This window comes from Ziziphus jujuba, chromosome 3, assembly GCF_031755915.1.
Source record: "Ziziphus jujuba cultivar Dongzao chromosome 3, ASM3175591v1".
NCBI lineage: Eukaryota > Viridiplantae > Streptophyta > Magnoliopsida > Rosales > Rhamnaceae > Ziziphus > Ziziphus jujuba.
In genome coordinates, this window is record NC_083381.1 from 16,378,321 (window position 1) to 16,397,400 (window position 19,080).

The 19,080-nt window shown below is 29.8% G+C and overlaps 1 protein-coding gene and 1 long non-coding RNA gene across 4 annotated transcripts; both read right to left on the reverse strand.

Annotated features, from left to right (window-relative positions):
* Positions 1-1,004: 1,004 nt before the first annotated feature.
* LOC107409797 (protein PHR1-LIKE 2) lies at positions 1,005-6,343 on the reverse strand. 3 transcript variants are annotated; one of them, XM_048478216.2, is made up of 7 exons: positions 6,120-6,343; positions 5,819-6,027; positions 3,057-3,133; positions 2,730-2,784; positions 2,211-2,301; positions 2,061-2,130; positions 1,005-1,746 (listed from the first exon to the last, which is right to left on the reverse strand). In XM_048478216.2, exons 2-7 carry the CDS (start codon positions 6,012-6,014, stop codon positions 1,294-1,296), a joined length of 942 nt encoding a protein of 313 aa, XP_048334173.1. In that variant the 5' UTR covers positions 6,015-6,027; positions 6,120-6,343; the 3' UTR covers positions 1,005-1,293. The 3 variants fall into 3 exon arrangements, with proteins under 3 accessions (XP_048334173.1, XP_048334174.1, XP_060672024.1); XM_048478217.2 differs by having other exon boundaries at positions 2,211-2,289; positions 6,120-6,342; XM_060816041.1 differs by lacking the exon at positions 6,120-6,343 and having other exon boundaries at positions 3,057-3,200; positions 5,819-5,957.
* A 6,428-nt stretch (positions 6,344-12,771) lies between these two features.
* LOC125423604 (uncharacterized) lies at positions 12,772-15,159 on the reverse strand. Its single transcript, XR_007242306.2, has 5 exons — positions 14,660-15,159; positions 14,430-14,528; positions 14,094-14,137; positions 13,876-13,957; positions 12,772-12,987 (listed from the first exon to the last, which is right to left on the reverse strand). It is a non-coding gene; the product is annotated as an uncharacterized LOC125423604 (long non-coding RNA).
* Positions 15,160-19,080: the final 3,921 nt, after the last annotated feature.

Genomic DNA, 19,080 nt, shown 5'->3' on the forward strand with positions numbered 1-19,080 from the left:
ATACTAGGATGACTAAAATCCTACATCAACTATATTTTATCAAATTCACATATAGTATATAGTTTTATTTTGTTTAGTTTTCTATGTACTTAAGATTATTATGTTAATTTATTATTAACCAACTATTGTGTTATAAATAGTCTTATGTAAGTACTCTTATAACGACACTTTCATACTACAGGAAATTGCAATTGTAGGCTTTGATGATATGGCTGATGATTCTCAGTGACCCATTTTCAAGTAAACAGTATTTGATAGGTTCACATTCATACCAGCATGCAGTGTACTTTGCTGAAGCCACTAAAAGAATAGCTTATAGTGACACCCACTATTTTTTTTTCTTTTTTTAAGAAAAAAATTTGTGCTTTGATTTTGTTTTTGACTTGAAGTTAAATTGAAATTTATAGTTAAACTGTCCAACCACGATGAATTACAACCACGAAGAACTAGTTTTGTTACATGAGTTGTCCCTTATTGACAATGATGAATTATGATGTTAAAAAGTATCTTTTTGAATCACTTTGATAATATATTTTGTTGAGGAAGGTCTAATGGTATCCATCAATAACTAATACCCTTTATCTTTTTTCTTTTTCCTTTTTTTTTTTTTTTGTTCTTTTGATAAATAATTAATCTCTTTTATTGAGCCATTAGTTTTTAATATAGAAAGCAGGGTGTCTGAATATATAAATAAAGTGTTAAAAAATAAAAGAATATTTTAAATAAAGAAAAATGTGTTTTAAATAATCCACAGAAATAAATTGTATAGACCCTCAACCCCTTAATATACAAAGACCAACATTTTTTTTTTTAATGGAAAAATAAAATTAGAAGGAAAATGGTTTCATATAAATATCTATGTTCCAAATTTATAACCATACTTTCGGGTAGATGCTAATGCCAATGGAGCCCAAGATGGGCCGTCTTTGAAAGCAGAAACCAGAATGCCACTAATTTAAATGCATAACCATTGTGATAATAATACCTTTCGGATAATAACTATAAAGGAAAGCATAAAATATTTGGAAGTGCTATTGGATCTGCCTGTAAAATCTAGAAAATCTAAATTTAAAATACTAAAGGTTTTGACCCACATGCAAAGGACATGCTTTACCAATATACAGACCACTGGTGTTACAATATTACCCAAAAAAAAAAAAAAAAAAAGAGACCACTGGTGTTACAAAGGATACAAAAGACGGTAGATCTAGAACAACTAAAACAAATAGGAGAAAAAAAGGGGGAAAAAAAAAAAAAAAGTTTCCACTCCTAAGTGAAGAAAAGCCCTGCTAGTCACCCAATGTTAGGCATCACCCATTCTACTTCTTGTCTAATGTTGCCCTCCAATGGCATTAACTCTCCATTGCCAAAGAAGGGCCTTGCCCTTTTCTTCATTGCAGCAGTAGCAGCTTGCGAGCTCATTCCCATTGGAGAAACCGGGCTTCCAGTTAGTGTCGAGCAGCTGTCAATAGAGCAGTTTCCAAGGCGAGCCAGCACACTGTTAGCAGTTTTGTTGTCCAGAGCCGCTGCTATATCAGACAAGAAAGGAAATTTTATGGGCTCATTTGGAGGTATTTCTTGACAGTCACTGGAAACCTTGATGGCTAGCTCCGAGAGTTCTTCTCTAGCCGCTTCAAGCCCAGCTGACATAGCAGCCTGATCATTCAAAGCTTTACAAGCTTTCTCAAGTATAGACTGAAGATATTTTCCCTGTGCTTCAATCCGAAGCTGAAGACGACGCTGCACCTGCACATTGTACAAACCACAAGAAAATGTGTCGGGTTAATATCACAGTATTCGTAGCTTAGAATACGGTTTATGCAAATCTTAGTCACCTGGATAATTTTGTCCAAAAGTTCATCAAATAGGAAATTAGTAAACTATCAAGTTGGGAAGAATAGAAGTGGTTAATATCCTCACAGAAGCTATTGCCTATTGGTTTGCGGTTTAACTTCCATGTGGGTCATGCACGATGGATGACTAGCTGTAAAGTTTCTGAATTTGGTTTAAGCAGCATTTGTAGTGGCCGCAATGCAAAATAGATAACAAAAGCGACTAACCTCCAGCTGCTCATGCAATCTTCGTTGGACTTCCATTTGAACTCGCAAAGCCTCAGTAACCTGGTAACCACTGTTTGGAGAAGAAAAAGCATTAATCATGTGAAGATACAGAGATCAATGAGCATTAGTAGTAATGGTAATACAACATACTCATTCAGTTCTTGTGCCATCATTCTTGATGAGGAAGTTGAAGATGAACCAGTGTCCTGACTCTCAGCAATGCATGAAGCTGTAATTCCAACTACACATTATTCTTTGACTAATTAGTATGCCAAAAGCCTCAATGTACACCCAGGACTTTCTATGAAATATCAGCAACATATTATTAATCAAACCAAAGAAACTTCTAAGAACTTCAAGGAATGCATATTTTCACCAGCTAGTATGGAAGCCAATAATTGCTTCCACCATATGTCAAAATATTATTAAGAAAAAGATTTGACACATGTATATAACCTCCGGTAATGTGACGTCACTTCCAAGAACCTAAGACTGCAGCAACATGATTATAAAAAGAGAAATATAGTACATAAGCTCTTGCAATTGGGCACTTTCAAGTAGTTCAGGTATTGCATATTTGCCTTTAATCATAAATATAACACAAAAGACGAACATTGCATTTACAAAACGCCCCAGTTCATTATTATTTAAATAAATTAGGGTCAATACCATCCTTAGAGTTTTCCGTTGAATCCTTGCATGATTGCTTCCCCAGTCGGTATTTCTGCAAGCATAAATCACCAGTTAAACAAGAAAAAAAAGAATACAATCGAAATATTTGCACTTAGAAAAGAAAATGGCAGAAAACTACAAATTGATCATGAAGAAGGTAAATTCATAAGTCAGGATCCTGCTTAAAGGCAACTTTCATGCCATATGTCATGTTTCTTATGCCACTCTCCCCCTCCCTCACAACCATTTGTTAGCGGCATCGTACAGACCAAAGAATCAAAAAACTTAAGGTCATACTTATGACTACGAACAACAGAAACTAACCTGAAGATGTGATTTTAAGTGATAAAGTGTAAGGCCTTTTACTCCCATTGTTCTCATAATAGTCTTTGGAGTTGCTTCTGCAATGCATATCATAGAAACAGAAAATCCAATCAACAATTTCAAATCCTGGAATGAGGAAAGAACCTGCCATATAACATATAATTATGACTGGAAAATCAATAAATGAGACAGAAATGTGACAGGCCCAGTCTTATCTCAAACTGAGTAACAAAAATCACAAGCCTGGATATGAGCTAATATCTGCTAAAAGTGATAGTACATTTGAACTGAGAATAGTCGTCTTAGTCCCAACGTGGTTAACTTGAGCATAAACCAAGTTTATCAGTCTCCTTTTCCTCAGCATTAAGGTTGGGACCAATAAATATTTTAGAGTGGTACATTTATACGACTTCGAAGACATAAATTTCATGAAGATAAGTAACCATATTTTCAAGTGACAAAGGAGAAGAAAGCACAAAACAGTTAAACTAAGAAGAATGCAAGCTCCTTTTTATCAAATAATAATAATAATAATAATAATAATAATAATGCAAGCTCCCTTGGACCATGCTCAAGTCTGTTTGTAAGAAGAATGTTAAAGTTGACTAGTGTAGACATCTCTTGGGTCTTCAGTCATATTCGGAGATATATTTTGTCCTTTTAGCTTGGCGTAGGAATAATGTGCAGGTACCAACATTACCCTTTTAACTCTTCATGTACTAAAATAAGATAACAGGATAATAAAAGAGCCTAACTACTTACCACTAGCCCAAATGTTTGACTTCTCAGTCTAGCAAGAATCAAATGCTTCATTACCCAAAAATTAAATTAAATTAAAATGCTTGATTCATTATTCAATGACACCAATGTTGATTCTTCCATTCTTCGCCCAGAAATATTTTCTGTTAATTTACCACAGCTTTTTATCACTTGACATTTGAGAATTAGGAGTCCTGGAAAATCTTCAGCAAAGCACAAGAAATCCTCTCGACCAAAATAATAAAAATTGGAGAGTAATCATATATAACTAAAAGTAGCTTAATGATGTGGGTTAGAATTATAAAACTGAAACCTTTTATTTCCATGTCTATGTTATATTCCAAGCAATAGAGAAGCAACACCAACTTGGACCAATCCAAAAAAACAATGCCAAAATTTACATAGAAATTAAATGCTACTCTACCCTTTCCAATTAATTACGGTCACATCTATCAAATCAAAGATTTTTCTGAGACCTCAAAATATATACATTTCGCCCCTTGAAATTAGCCCTTTCTGAAATTAACAAGATTCAACTCTTGTAATCCTTCGTTTTTTTATTGCACATGTACGTACTCCGTAAATCAAGATAACCTCTCTTGAATCTAGAATCCCTTACAGTCCTACCCTATAGCTTTCGTCAATGCCCACTTTAATTACAAGAGACAAATATATAGTTTGTAGCCAATAATCCTATGGTAAAGCTGTATGACTAGTCTTAAATTAGCAATAATGAAATTCCATATTTCTCGATCAGGCAATGATTAATCAGGAAACAACGGGAAAGTCCCTAAACATTACATGCACGAGCTCTACTTTTTTCATAGAATTTCCACATTGATTGTTCTATACACATATATGATCAAATCAATATGATAAACAATACTGTGCGGTAGTCAGTACTAAAAGAAAATTTGCATTAAAAAATTCAAAATACATGTAAACAGGATATTATAAAGCTGCTAACTCTAAATATTATGTATTCCGACATAAAGCTAGTAATTTCAGTTCTCATACAATAGTTGGAAACAATTACACAAACTCACCCAAATTCAAGAATATTCTTCAAGGCCAAGACAAAGTTAAACAGTTGCAATATTTGTCTTAGACTCAAACCACACAAACTAGCTTTGTTGAACAAAAAGTGTATCAAATACATAATTATTTATCCTTTACCCATATTTTATCCTTGGGAATTATGCGGTACTGTTATGAAATAAGTCTGCCACTAGAACAGGACATAACTTAAATTAGAACAGAAAAAAATAATAATACAATGAAAAAAATATATATTAAGATGCGTAAAGAAGAAAACATGTTGTAGTAAAATAGATGATAATGATGTAAACTTTGACTGGCATACATCTGAGAGAGAAACATAGAAAGAGGGGTTTTAATTTCAACAAACATTAAAGAGTCCAAATTTGTATGTTAAATACTCATAACTGGACCAATGATAAAATTGAAATCATCAAAAACAACTACAAGAATGAGCGGTTGAGTAGTGGGTCACAAAGTCAACAATGAAAAAACAATTGCATTAATTGCAAACCCTTCCGAATAAAAGAAGGACAAAAACACTGCCAAAATCACAGCAATTTAGCATAACCACTGAGTCACTGACAATTTTCAAGTCATCCGACCAATGAAATATAGTGATAAAAAAGGAAACAAAAGCTTTCTCTTTTCTACATTTGTTAAAAAAAAAAAACAAAAAAAAAAAAAACAAAACAAAGGAAAAAATAAGAGGAAAAACAGAAATTCCATTGAGAATGACTTCATAACCACCATGCCACCATCCACTACGAGTTTTAATAAAAGAAACCCAATTACGAAAACATCATTTGGAACAAAATTAAACCCAAGAAACAGCATTTCAAACTCAAAAGAAGAAACTTTAAGATAGAATCTGGCACAGACAAATTAGAGAGAGAAAGACTCAAAACAGAGCTCAAACCACAAAAGAGAAACTTCAAAATACAGCAAAGAAAATGAAAACTCACTATCAGGGCCACCAAGCTGAGTCACAGCATCCACAAATCTCTCATGGAGCTCCGCAGTCCAACGTAGGCGAGGTTTTGGATCCGTGGTGAGAACCAAACAAGCATCACCTGGCAAGTTAGTACCATCCAAAGATCCCTGGAAATCCCCATGCCCACCAACACCATCCAGTGGAAGAGAATGGATAGCAGAGTACATTTCCAAGCTTACCCTGAAAAGAAAAAAAACCAAAAACCCACAAAAATTTTCTTGAGAAAATTGGACCCAGAAAGTTTGGAAGACCCGTTTTTGCAAAATGGCTACCTGGTTTTGAGGGTCGGAGCCCCAAATGGTCTGAGGAATAATGGAGGAAGAGATTTCAGTGGGTGGGTTTTCAAGAAAAAGAATGAGCTTTAGAGAGAGAGAAAGAGACAGCGAGACAGAGAGATAGAGAGAGAAATATGGCATGCAGAGAAGGCTTAGACAGCGATGCCTCTTTGCGTCTCTGTCCCCGTCTCTCTCAATATTTTTCTCTCTTCATGTCTTAGCTCACTCTGTGTTTGCCTCTCAAAAAAAAAAAAAAAACCTAAAAATAAAAATAAAAATAAAAATAAAAAATAAAAAATTGAGGTCTTCTTGGTTGACATGTGAATTGTTTTTGGGTTTTTTTTTGAAAAAAAAATATATGTTTGCTTTTCTTTTTTTTAATAATTTCAAAGTGGTTAAATTTTTTATTCTATTTTTTTATTAGCTACCAAACTAACCAAAACATAATAGAAAGTACACAAAATGTATAACATGTTTTTTTTGTAGAATGCAACCTACTACATTTTGCATTATATCAGGTATGGAATATTGAACATGTTAGGATAATTAGCAAAATGGTAATTCCATATTGTAATATTTATTTTAAGATTTAATCACCAATATCAAATTTGGCATCACTATTATTTATACCGTTGATGTTAATATTGGAATATAGTACATATTGAAATGATACTTTTGGTATTTATGATAAATAATGACAATTTGCATAGTGTTTGTCATTTATGATAAATAATAATAATTTGCATAGTTTTTTTTCTCAAAATGTGTATTACATTTTAAATGATTAACATCTTAGTTCAAAAAAATTTGTATCCATCCATAATTTTTTTGCCCATCCCAAATATGATATTTTCAAAGGATAAGGAAAAGTGAAACTCAAAATACAATAAATATAAATAATATATAAACATAGACAGTCACATTCACATCAAATGGTATCCATGATTTTAGCATTAAATCTGTTATTATTAATTTTAAATCATTGATCAACTGTTAATTTTATAATTTTAATCATTAGAAATTGAAAAATTGAAATTTAATGATAGAACTATCAAAATGACCTTATAAGAATATGGTTGTATATATGCAATTCATTTCTCATTAGAAAAGTTTTTTACCACAACATGTAGGCTGGTGCCAGAATTATTAAGTTGTTGGGGGCCAAGAAATAAATTATTATTTATAAAAAGTTAATATTTCAAATAATTTATTTGGACATAAATTAAATTTGCACACGTACTTTATACATCTTTTATTTTATTTGAAGTAAATTAAACAAACATAGAGTAAGAGAATTTTTTTTATTTATCAATATAACAGTAAAACACTCAAAATCTCACACACACTCTGTATAGAGTTTTATCCAGGATAAGATACTATTTGTTTTTTTTAAAAAAAAAAATAAGATACGAAATTATAACATATATGATTGGTTATCTATATCTAAATGACAAATCAATTAATTTTTTAACTTATTTTTTTAATTATTTTAATAATAATTAATAGATAATTAGAATTTTTTTTTTAATATATTAGATGATTACAAACTCTAAAGAATAATATTTGATTTGTAAGAAAAGATAATTAAATATAGAAGGTCAAATATATAAAATATAAAGTACAAACCTAAAATATATTCAAACACACGTATTTAGAAGGAAAAATTGAAAAAGGCAAGGGGCATGGCCCTTTCAAGCACTAAGAGTAGCTAGGCCTGGCAACATGTGAATGATGTTGAAATCTGCGTTAAATTAAATTTTATTGGGATGTTTTGATGGAAGTTGTTTGTGTATACATGTACATGCTTTTATACAAAATCTTTGCATTTATAATAGATATGATATGAAATTATTTCTTGCCATGATCTATAAATGAGCTGAGAAAGTACTAAGAAGCAGATTGGATAGACAAGGGAGACAAAGCCAGTCCAAAGCCAGCAATAATCCAGAACTGGCAGTCTGGACCCCTCCACATACACTTGTACTAGTGGTTACTATTCATTAGATGAGAAAATTCAATAAAAAAAAAATTTATAAAATAAATTAATAAAACCAATAGAAACATTGGAAAACAAAGTGACAAGTAGCTTTCAAACAAAATATGTCATCCAAATTTCTAATTATGGTGGGAAGTTGCAGTGGGGTTTCTTGTGTGTTGTTGTTGATAAGACCACCTCTTTTTCCACTTTCAATTCTCAAATACTGCAATTCATGATGCACCATTTGAAGGACATTGATTTTACCATCAGTACATACCTTTTTGCATTTATTTATGTGGAAAAAAAACTCTTTTTTTTCTTTTTGGGTGTTTTGGGTTTTCAGATAAATCTGAAACCGATATCTATTTTTATTCAATCTGACTGAAAAAAAAAAAAAAACAAAAAACAAAAAACAAAAAACCCTGAAAAAGCCCTCAACTTGGATTAAAGTGTCAAAATGCTTAACACCATTTTAAAACTGTTGGTTGCCAACAAACGTAGGGTTTTCCTGTTTTTCTGCATATTCTTTTATTTTCTTAAATAGTCTATCATTATTTAAAAACATGAAAATCATAATTAAATTATTTCTCTTCTTACTTTATAAAGAACAAGACAGCTAGGATTTCAGGTGTAACCCATAATTCAATGCTAAAAATAAGTTACATTTTGACTCACTCTTGATCTTTCTCATGCTTTAATTATTAGAAAACAGTTTTGAATCAATATAAGTTTAGGATAAAGACAGTAGTCTAATAAACAATTAGATTTGGGATCAGATATCGATAATATAGAAATTTTGCTGGTATAAACTTATTCCAAAAGTTCTATCTTTTTTCAAATACAATTTTGCCTGCATGTGTTCATATAGTCCTTATGAGTGATTGAAACATTGATAATAAGGTAGAAATATATATATATATATATATATATATATATTTTATTTATTTTTTCTTTTTTTTGAGGGATCCTCGAGGCCATATAATTTTGACTCCATGAATGATTACATTAACATCAAATTTTTAGCACTTTTTGCAACGGTGCCCCTGAATTTTTAATTTTTTACAAATTACATCTTGAACTTTATATTCATCATCTATGTCTCTCAATTTATAGGGCTTTTACACCAATACTCATCAAATATGATTATGTCCATTTTGTGGCATCAAATATCGCGTAGATAACATATGCCCCATTATAATAAAAGTACTTTCAAAAAATAAAGTCACTCAATTTTGTTGTAATGTTTAAGTGGGTATTATCGTAACAATTTTAAAGTTTGAAGAGTATTAGTGCAAAATTATTTAAAATTTGTGGATATTAATAAAAAAAATAAAGAAATTGAGAATATTAGTATAAAAATAACTAAAATTTAGGGATATAAGTGTATTCTACCTCTGTTATAGTGCCAAGTACTTGATCTTTCAAAAAATAGATATATATATATATATATTGTAATAAAGCATATGTCATTCACATGATATTTAACATTACAAAATGGACAGAATTATATTTATGTATTGATATAAAAAATTGATGAGTTTAAGGGTATAAGTAGTGAATATAAAATTTAGGATGCAACTTATGAAAAATCTGAAAGTTTGAGAAGTATTGCTATAGAAAAATCCATTTTTCTAAATACCGTAAGTTTGAGACTATTTTATTTGACGAATTCTAGTTTTCTTTTCGAATTATATTAATTTAGAGATCAAAGATCCATATTCCATGAAGGATAACAATGATGTCTTTGCTAAAAAAAAGGGTGGCTTTTCTTTTTAATTGAACTAATTTCTAATTTAGTCTTAAAAACTTAATTAAGAGAGAATATATTGACAGAATAATTTATTTATCTATTTATTTTGCTTCATATTTGGACGATTGATTGTGTTTATATAGATGTCAGATTCATAAGATATGGTTATGTGTATGCTGACTCTCTTTGCTTAGATGGTAGTGGTTTTTCTTTATATATATATATATATATAGATATATTAATAATATGAAAATTCCAATTCAGAAACAATGTACGGAAAAGCAATAGTTTTGACAAAAGAGATTAAGAATATGGGTTTATGATTAATGTATAGTCATGGATATTAGATGTATAATTTCTGATATGCGGAAATTGAATATTCTATTGGGCAGTTAGAAGTCTCTTGATCCATTTCCCTTTTTAAAAAATTATTAAGTAACCAATGTGGATCCAATTTTAATTCAAGATACAAGGTGTGTATCTATTGATTTTTTATTGGAAAATAAGAAACATTTTTTTAATTATTTTTTTTAACACTCTCATTTGAAGTTTTTAATTCAAAACAGCAAGGATTTATGTTTCTTAAAATAAGATTTCTTTATCCATGCACATAAAAAGTTGTTTTCTAATTTCAGAAATAAAATTTTACCAAAAAATAGTTTTTTAATACATAGCCAAACAAATCTACAATTAGCCCCTATTAACTAGATAATAAAAAAAATAGTCCATGAAAGAATCTTTTTCAGCTAACATTGAATTTTGCAGGTCTAACCAAAGAAGGATAAGTAGGATTAGATTCTTCCTATCAAAAACCTGCCATCAGTCATGTACTATAACATAATTTAAAGATATTTTATTTTATTTTATTTTATTTATTTAATTCAAAGACAGTAATGTATATTTAAAAAGTAGATTTGAAAAAGACATGCAAGTCCGCAATAAAATAGTCCATACTATTTGTTTAGTCACTTTCATTTATGCATCTTTCATATTTATATATAATTAAAATGAAGTTTTTTTTTTCTTTTTTTAGTGAATAATTAAAATGAAGTGGCTATTGCAATATATATATATGTAAATAAAAATGAAGTGGTTAGGAACTTAGGTGGACCTTCTTTTTTTTTAAAAAAAAAAGGTCGACCCAATTTCATAAAATATATAAGCATACACTTAAGCATTTAACAAATGTTTTATATCAATATAAGCATACAAATATCACGAATCTTCCTTAATGCTTTAGCATAATTTTAGGGAAAGTTAAAATTGTTAGAAAAATCCATAAACTGGTTTTCAGGTTAAAGTAAAGTTGAAATCAATTCTACTTAGCAAAAAGGAGAGCTTATTGGTGAAACATAAAATCATTAACAAAAAAAACCCAATTTTTGAGTTTTAAAATTACTGTAAACTTCCTATAACTATACCAAATTTAAAATTATTTCATATATATATATATATAATACATATAGATATATGTTGCTTGTGATTTAGGTCCCCCCCACCCAATACCAATTGCAGTAGATACTGCTGTCAAGAATAGGACACTAATGAATGGAAGTTGCTCTCTTTTCTTTTATGGAAAGCCAAAAATACAAGTTTCATTGTGACTTTATGGGAAGACTTGGGCTTGAGATTTGGTATTTATTATAATGTGGTCAACTTAACCAATATAGTGTTGGACCAGTTCTATTCAACTTTCAATCCTCTGGCCCAAGTCCACCCCACCTCATTCTGCACGCCACTATTGAAATTTGTTGAAAATGATATATCATCAACCACACCTCATTTAGCACCACAACATATATGTATGTATATGTGTACACACACATGTATAATCCTATACACCGTCATTTTTTCTATCACTTTATTTTTAATTTTTAAATTGTTTGAAAAGTCAGATTTAAAAATGCATTAGTGAATTATATTAGTGAAATAGTAAGTCAAAATAAATACACTTAAAGTTTAGTGCCCTAAAAACATTCATAATCCATTGAAATTTGTCTAAATTCTATGCATTTCTTTTATTCTTTTGCTATTTCTGGAAAATGGTTATATATTCTTGTTAACCAAATTTCCTCATTTAATTTTATTTTCTTTTAAATGAGAACTTGAACATATTTTTAAAATTACAAATTCTTTTTGACAATTTAATTACAAGAGTTCGTATTGAAATAAATGGAAGAAATGGACAAAGAAATGAAAGTATAATCCTGATCTTTTATTTTGTACTTGCCATATATCCCTAGATTATGTCACGTATGTGGCAATATCATAAAATGTTTAGGCAAATGTTATGCATATCCCAAGTGTTTTTGTTTTTTGTTTTTGTTTTTGTTTTGTTGTTTTTGTTTTGCTGATAATATCTCTCTTTTCTTGATATTTTATAATTTCTCACCTAAATATTTATTTTGGTTAAGATTTATTATTAATTGAGTTTTATTTGGGAATGATATGTAATCTGCGCTGTCCATTCTACTGGTCATGTTTTGTCATGATATTTATGGAAGAAAAAATGAAGGTAAGATGGAAAAAGCATAAATGTTTATGGAAGAAAGCAAAATAAATATAATAAAAAAATGTTATGAATGACTAGTTATATGATCTTTAATAATTCTCTATTATAATTATATTAAAAACGTAATAACGAAAATTTAAGCCTCAATCTCACTCATACAATACAAATAATTATATAAAAATTTATTCTTCTATCAGTACATTTTGGTGGTTTTATTAGTAATCCTTCAATTTTTTTTCAAGAATTAAAAGTTCTCAAATTCATAAATAATTCAGAAGTTAAAAAGGAGTATCTGATGGTTCCTTACTTAAGATTGCTACATATGTATACAAAGTTGGTTTTATTTTATACTTAGATTAATTAACCAACAAATTCCAAGAAAAAATTTCCTTGGTCATCTACAGCAGCTTCCATGGATTATACACATACACATACACATACACATATATTCACATATGCATGATCACACAGAGGCAGTCCAATTTATATCTTTGTATTCATGTACTGCCCAACATACAAATAAATCATCAAAATGAGGTTGAACATCTTATCAGTGCTTATCAACTTCCACAAACTTCAACTTCTTACATAGGGTCTCAAGAGTTCTCATATATTCATCATTGACCTGGATAACCATTCCATAGGAAGTATGTCAACAGCAATGAAAGAAAGGAAACATATGTATTCCGAACTCACCAAGCAACCACAAATAACATTTACTGTCTTCTAAGTTTGTTTAAAAGACTTGCAAGACATAAATCATAAAACTAATATGATGATGATGATGATGATGACGATGTAGAGGACAACACACTTAGAGTCACGGTAAAAAATTTGTACCTCTCCGTCAATAATATTGTCTACCATCCTTGTACGGACCATAAGTCCTCGATTAGACTCAGCCATATATTGAGAGAACATAGACCACTCACACAATGATATGTAAACCTATTAATGAATTAGAAATAAGACTGAACTAAAAGATGCAATTGCTCTTTTTCTCTGCCACAGGAAGTACAAATAAGAGTGTATTCAAACACATGTGGGCAGCACAGGCATGTACATACATACAAATTTACAGGGCATGTGAAATTAGATGCTAAGTAAATCACAACTTCTGCTATCAGTCCATCACAGTCAGTCCTATGCTGACATTAAATATAGATATCTTGATGATGGGGGAACAATTTCAACAGAAAACAAAATCTTAAAGGAGGACAAAACAAAATGACCAGGATATTTAGAAAAAAAAAAAAAAAATTGAACAAAATAAAATGGAAACATTAAGAAACAAAAGGTAAGAACAAGAAATCCTGATACTACACGAACGAAATCATTTCCGTCAAAGTTCACACACAACAGGAATTGACATAATTTAAAATGCATCAGATGTAGTGCATGAATGAAAGTGGTATGTCACATTTCATACATGGATACATATAGGACATACAACTTTCACTCCAGGTTTGATTATATCAGCTATTGACAAACTGCCAATCAAGAACCAAAATACCTGAAATCCAGCGAGAAGGGTTTCACGATCACGAATCTGATCATGGACAGATACCAAGTCATCACTTTCTTTTCATATAGTCCTGTATTGTTGAAATGATTACAATATTGACTAACCATAGAACTATTGATTGCAAAGAAAAGATTCTCCAAAATAATTACAGACATGAATATAGTCCAAATTAACTTGATGTAGATTATTCTCAACTCTTTTAGTACCTTCCCATAAGTTTAGTACCTTTGGACAGAATATTTGCAGCTACCTATATAAACATAGTAATAATCAACGAATAAAGAAGAGGATCAAAGACATTGAAAAGATTGAAAATTTTTGAAAAGGGTAAAATTAGGAAATAGTAAAAGAGATACAATAAACAGACTATTGTAGCCTAAAAAAGCATCGAAAACTCAGAATAATGTTCCTGACATCATCTCTTTTACATTCTTACACGCTTTTGATGTAGCCATTCCAATGGTATGTCATCACAGAAAAGGGAAAAAATATCTTCTATATATGACACATTCAGAAAAGCAAAGAGTAGCGAATAGCCATACACTTAGCACAGCCCAATTCTCATCCATGTGGCATAAGAAGTCCACTGCCATATCATATTGTTTGCTTTTATGTGTGTATGTATTATTTCTTTGTATATGCTGCATCACCAATAGTGCATTAGCAAACTATAAAGTTGTCTAACATCAGAAACTACAGGCTAATTAAGGGATCAAAACTAACAAGAAAAATACAGGCATGATTCCTCTACTGAGGAAGAACAAAAATATACCTGTTTGTATCTTCATCAAGTATCCAACAAATGTACCCAAATCACAAACTTTTTTGTGGGCGTCATTATTGTTCCAGAAAATGGTGACCTTACACTCAAAAAAGTACACAATCCAACAAAATACAAATTGGGTTAGACAGCACATATGAACATGATGCATGAATTTCAAATCTATAACAACACATGTAAAACATGATGCATAGACGTGATGTACATAAAAGCACAAAAAATACACAAATTGTTTTATTAAAATCTGTTTGTTTCATCTTTGTTTTTTTGTTTTTGTTTTCGTTTATTTTTATTTTTATTTTTTTATTCTGTTTTTGTTAGATTCATTCAGCCGCAATCAAAAATAGCAACAGAAACCAAAATAAAAATCCCACAACACAATACATATACAAATACAAAGTTGGTTTTTTTACTCGGATTCACCAAAAGATTCTAAACCAAGACTTTAAATTACAACTTTGTGACACTTTAATTTTCAGCAAAGACTTCATATATTTGCCTACAATAAAAACCAAAAAAAAAAAAAAAAAATACCTCTTTTGCAAATTTAGTAAACTATGCTAGCCGGCAAGTATTCTGATGCCGGCGATTTAACTGCCACATGAAACATACAAGAAAAGGAATGAAAGAGGATGAAGCGGTGTTTGGGGGGGAAAAAAAAAAAAAAACCCACTAAAAAGGAAAATAAAAAATAGAAACAGAAAACCAAAATCAAACGCCTTGAAACAAAAGAGAATGGACATTAATAATTTAACCCTCAATCTCATCCACAATAAAGTACACATACAAGTGCAAAGTTAATCCAACTTCAAATACAAATACAAATACAAATGCAATTTCACCAACAAATTCCAAACTCTCACAATCTAAATTATCTAATCACAGACCAAAAACATTCAAAAGCTTACTATAGTGGATTTCTAGAAACTTTCAAGCATATATAAAAGTCTATTATTAAGCGCTTTTATTTATTTAGTTTTTTCAAAATCACTCCTAAATAGGCGCATATTTATTAACACTCACCATCAAAAAAATATTTACATCTATATGTAAGCTGCTCTAATCAAATCTAATCATTAGTAACTTATACAGCCGAAACATTCAATAATACATAACATTCAAGGAGAATAATCTTTATATTTTTCGAAGTTGAGTTTGAGATTTTGTGCATTTTTTCATAATCGAACTTGAAACCCCTCAGATATATACATACTTAAGCGAAAGACAATATGCAATATCAATTTTGAGGCCCGGCCGATATTTAAAGTAGTATTTAAGTTAGCGATACGAAGAAAATTTATCATAATCCGACTGCATTATATTAATCATGACAAACAATATTATTGTTGTTGTTAATCCCATTATTCATTATCAATTTACTAGCATCCATTATACTCCAGGTGGCTATATGTTTTCTTGAAAGCTATATTATATACTTTTGATTGTTATTATACACATATTTCTTTTCCTTATTAGAACAGTAGTGATCCATAGTAGCTGCTGTTCCCCCTTCTTATTCTTATTATTTTTTTTAAAATCTTATTTTTTTTATTTTTTTATTTTCATTTATTTTGTGCAGTTACAAGTATGTCATGGTAATTTTGAAGGAACTGGCCTTCCTGCATCTTGCCGTTAACTCTTCCAATTAATTTTTTTTTTTTTTTGCATGCATAACTCTCCCTTTCTCTAGAATTAAAAAATAAATAAATATATAAAATTCTGTTACTCTATTGTTATTATTTTTTTATCGTTTACAGAATTTTCTTTTTCAATATTTAAATTCATAGTTTTTCAGATATGGATGAGAAATGATATATTAACCGATTCAATCTCGTTAAAAAGAAAATTGGTTTGCCAACTTGAAAATCCTATTAGTTATGTCAAAATTTTATTAGAGGGTCTTAGTAAAAAGAGGTGACCATTTTTCTTCTTTACTATGTTACATCATGTTACATACCAGTGTTCAAAATTTGAAAACTCCTACTGAAGTGAGCTCAAAAAATTGGCAACACCTATATGCATTGTGCAATTGCAAGATAAATAACCTCTCAACAATCAAGATCCCCGTACCCGACCTTGTCACAAATACGGGTACCCGAAAGAAATACCCAATTGATTTGGACCAGAGATCCATACTTTTTTGGATAACTGCATGTAATTGTTTCAAGAAAGTAATATATATACATTTTTTTAGGTCACTCATATATATGACTTTTGAGTTTTGACTAATTAATTAATGTCTTAAGTGTATCCCTACTCACTCAAATATATCTTTTAAAAATAGTTCTTTATTTGATTGTTTTATTTTTATTTTTTCTTAGTGAGAATACTTTTCCTTATGCGATTATTAATAAAGATTCCAAACCCCCACCCCCCCCCCCCCCCCCCCCCCCCCCTCTTCTTGAATAGCAACGTGGTTTTTTTTTTGCTTTGATATATGAATTTCTTAATTTTTTCTGAAAAGATTTTATTTATTTATTAAATGATAAATTGTAATGATGGGTATATGGTGTATCCAAATAAAAATTACATTCAAAAACAAAAGAAAAATAAAATTTAGTAATGCAGAAAGATAGTATAAAAATAATTTATAATAATAAAAAACTCATAAGAATCCCTGTTAACCACTACAAATCCACATGTCTAATTTCCATTGTTAGCTGACTACCACATTTTTCATCATCTTTCTCTAACACAGCTGCAAAATGTAAACACCATTAAAATATTCATTTTTCATATGACCTAGTGTTCCAACCCAATACATTCAGAAAAAAAGAAAAAATAAATATATTACGATCGACCAGGGTTAGTCCAAATTTGTCAACAAGGGGTTGGATTCTTGTGGGAAGCTAGTAGTCTGGGAGTTTTGTAACTTTGAAAATGCATTAGGCCTGATGTGGAGGAGTTTCACCCTCATGTTTGTCCACAAAGGGACTAACTACATGTAAGGTGGTCCTGATACGCTTGAATTGGTTATAACAAAAATGAAGAAGAAGAAGAATAAATTATATATATATAGAAACACACACACACACACACAACACACACACACACACACACACACACACACACACACACACACACACACACATATATATAAATATATATACTATGGCTTTTAGATTGATGACGACACATAAAAATATAAATACAACTTACCTGGAAATTTGAAATTTATAGTCATAAAGAATCAGAGGTATATAACATCTAAACCATACTGGACTTCTGTGCACGTCAATGTTATAGAAGATCTATATATGCATATACATTATTGAAACCTTCGTGCCTATGCCGATTCCCAGATTGATGGGAAATTTCAACACTAAGTTTGATGCACAACAGATAATTGAAGTATTGAATTTGTTCTTTAGGGATATATGAAATTTATCAAATCATGATGGAGGATCAAAAATACGAGATGCACGAAGAAGAAAATTGAGGATTAATATTATAATCTGCTTGTATAACATTAACATTCATTACATAGACATAAAATATTGCCCTTCCCATAATAATTACCATCTTAAACTACTATTTTTCTTGGTAAAATTATATGATTGGGAATTATTATAAAATCACAATTTATATATATAGATGATACAAAATGTTGAAGAGTTGCCTCAAAATGCTAATTTATATTAATAATGCTAGAATTACTAAAATATCGACCAAACTTAGGCCACGTTTGGTGTACAAAATAATTATTTCTTTAGAAATAAGAATAACTATTCATTCAAATAGAAAATGAGAAAATGATTGATAATTCCTATTTATATATTTGGTAAAAATATTGATCTAAAATCAAAGTTTAGCCTTTATAATTTTTTTTTTCAAAAATATCAAAATTTGATAAAAATTAATTAAAAATTAAATTTTATATTTATTTATATATTTTTAGTATGTGCTAATTAATTTGAATTTGAGTGTGACAAGGATCTTTCAAAGTTTATCCAAATTAAAATATATAAATAAAAATTCTGAGATTTTAAAAAAAAAAAATTGTTATTCATTCGAATGGAGATATATCTATTTCTATGGAATAGTTATTGTCAAATTCAAAAATTTATCAAATATAAAAAAAAACAAAATTTATGGAATAAGAATTCTATTCCTATGTTTATTTTATAAACCAAACATGACTCATAATAATTATGGATCTAATTTATTTTTGTTCAGCAACTTCTTATAAATTAGTTTGTCAAAAAAAAAAAAAAAAGGGTAAGAACCTTACATCTTCTTCTCTGCCTCATATAAGTCTTTGATCTTTTTAGATTTTGTATCGTAAAGTTTGACCATCTTGTGCGATGGAGAAGAGGGTTTGCTCATCAGGGGCGTTGTCATCATCAAACTGGAGTTGTCTTCCTAAAGATCTATTAGATTTAATCATCGACAAATTGGTGTTTGTTTCTGAT

Coding starts and splice junctions, on each gene's coding strand:
- LOC107409797 (XM_048478216.2), bottom strand. CDS start 6,014: ATGTACTCTGCTATCCATTCTCTTCCACTGGATGGTGTTGGTGGGCAT. Junction 3,134..5,818: donor TCAGCTTGGTGGCCCTGATA/GTGAGTTTTCAT, acceptor TATGCATTGCAG/AAGCAACTCCAAAGACTATT. Junction 1,747..2,060: donor GATTGCATGAGCAGCTGGAG/GTTAGTCGCTTT, acceptor TACAATGTGCAG/GTGCAGCGTCGTCTTCAGCT.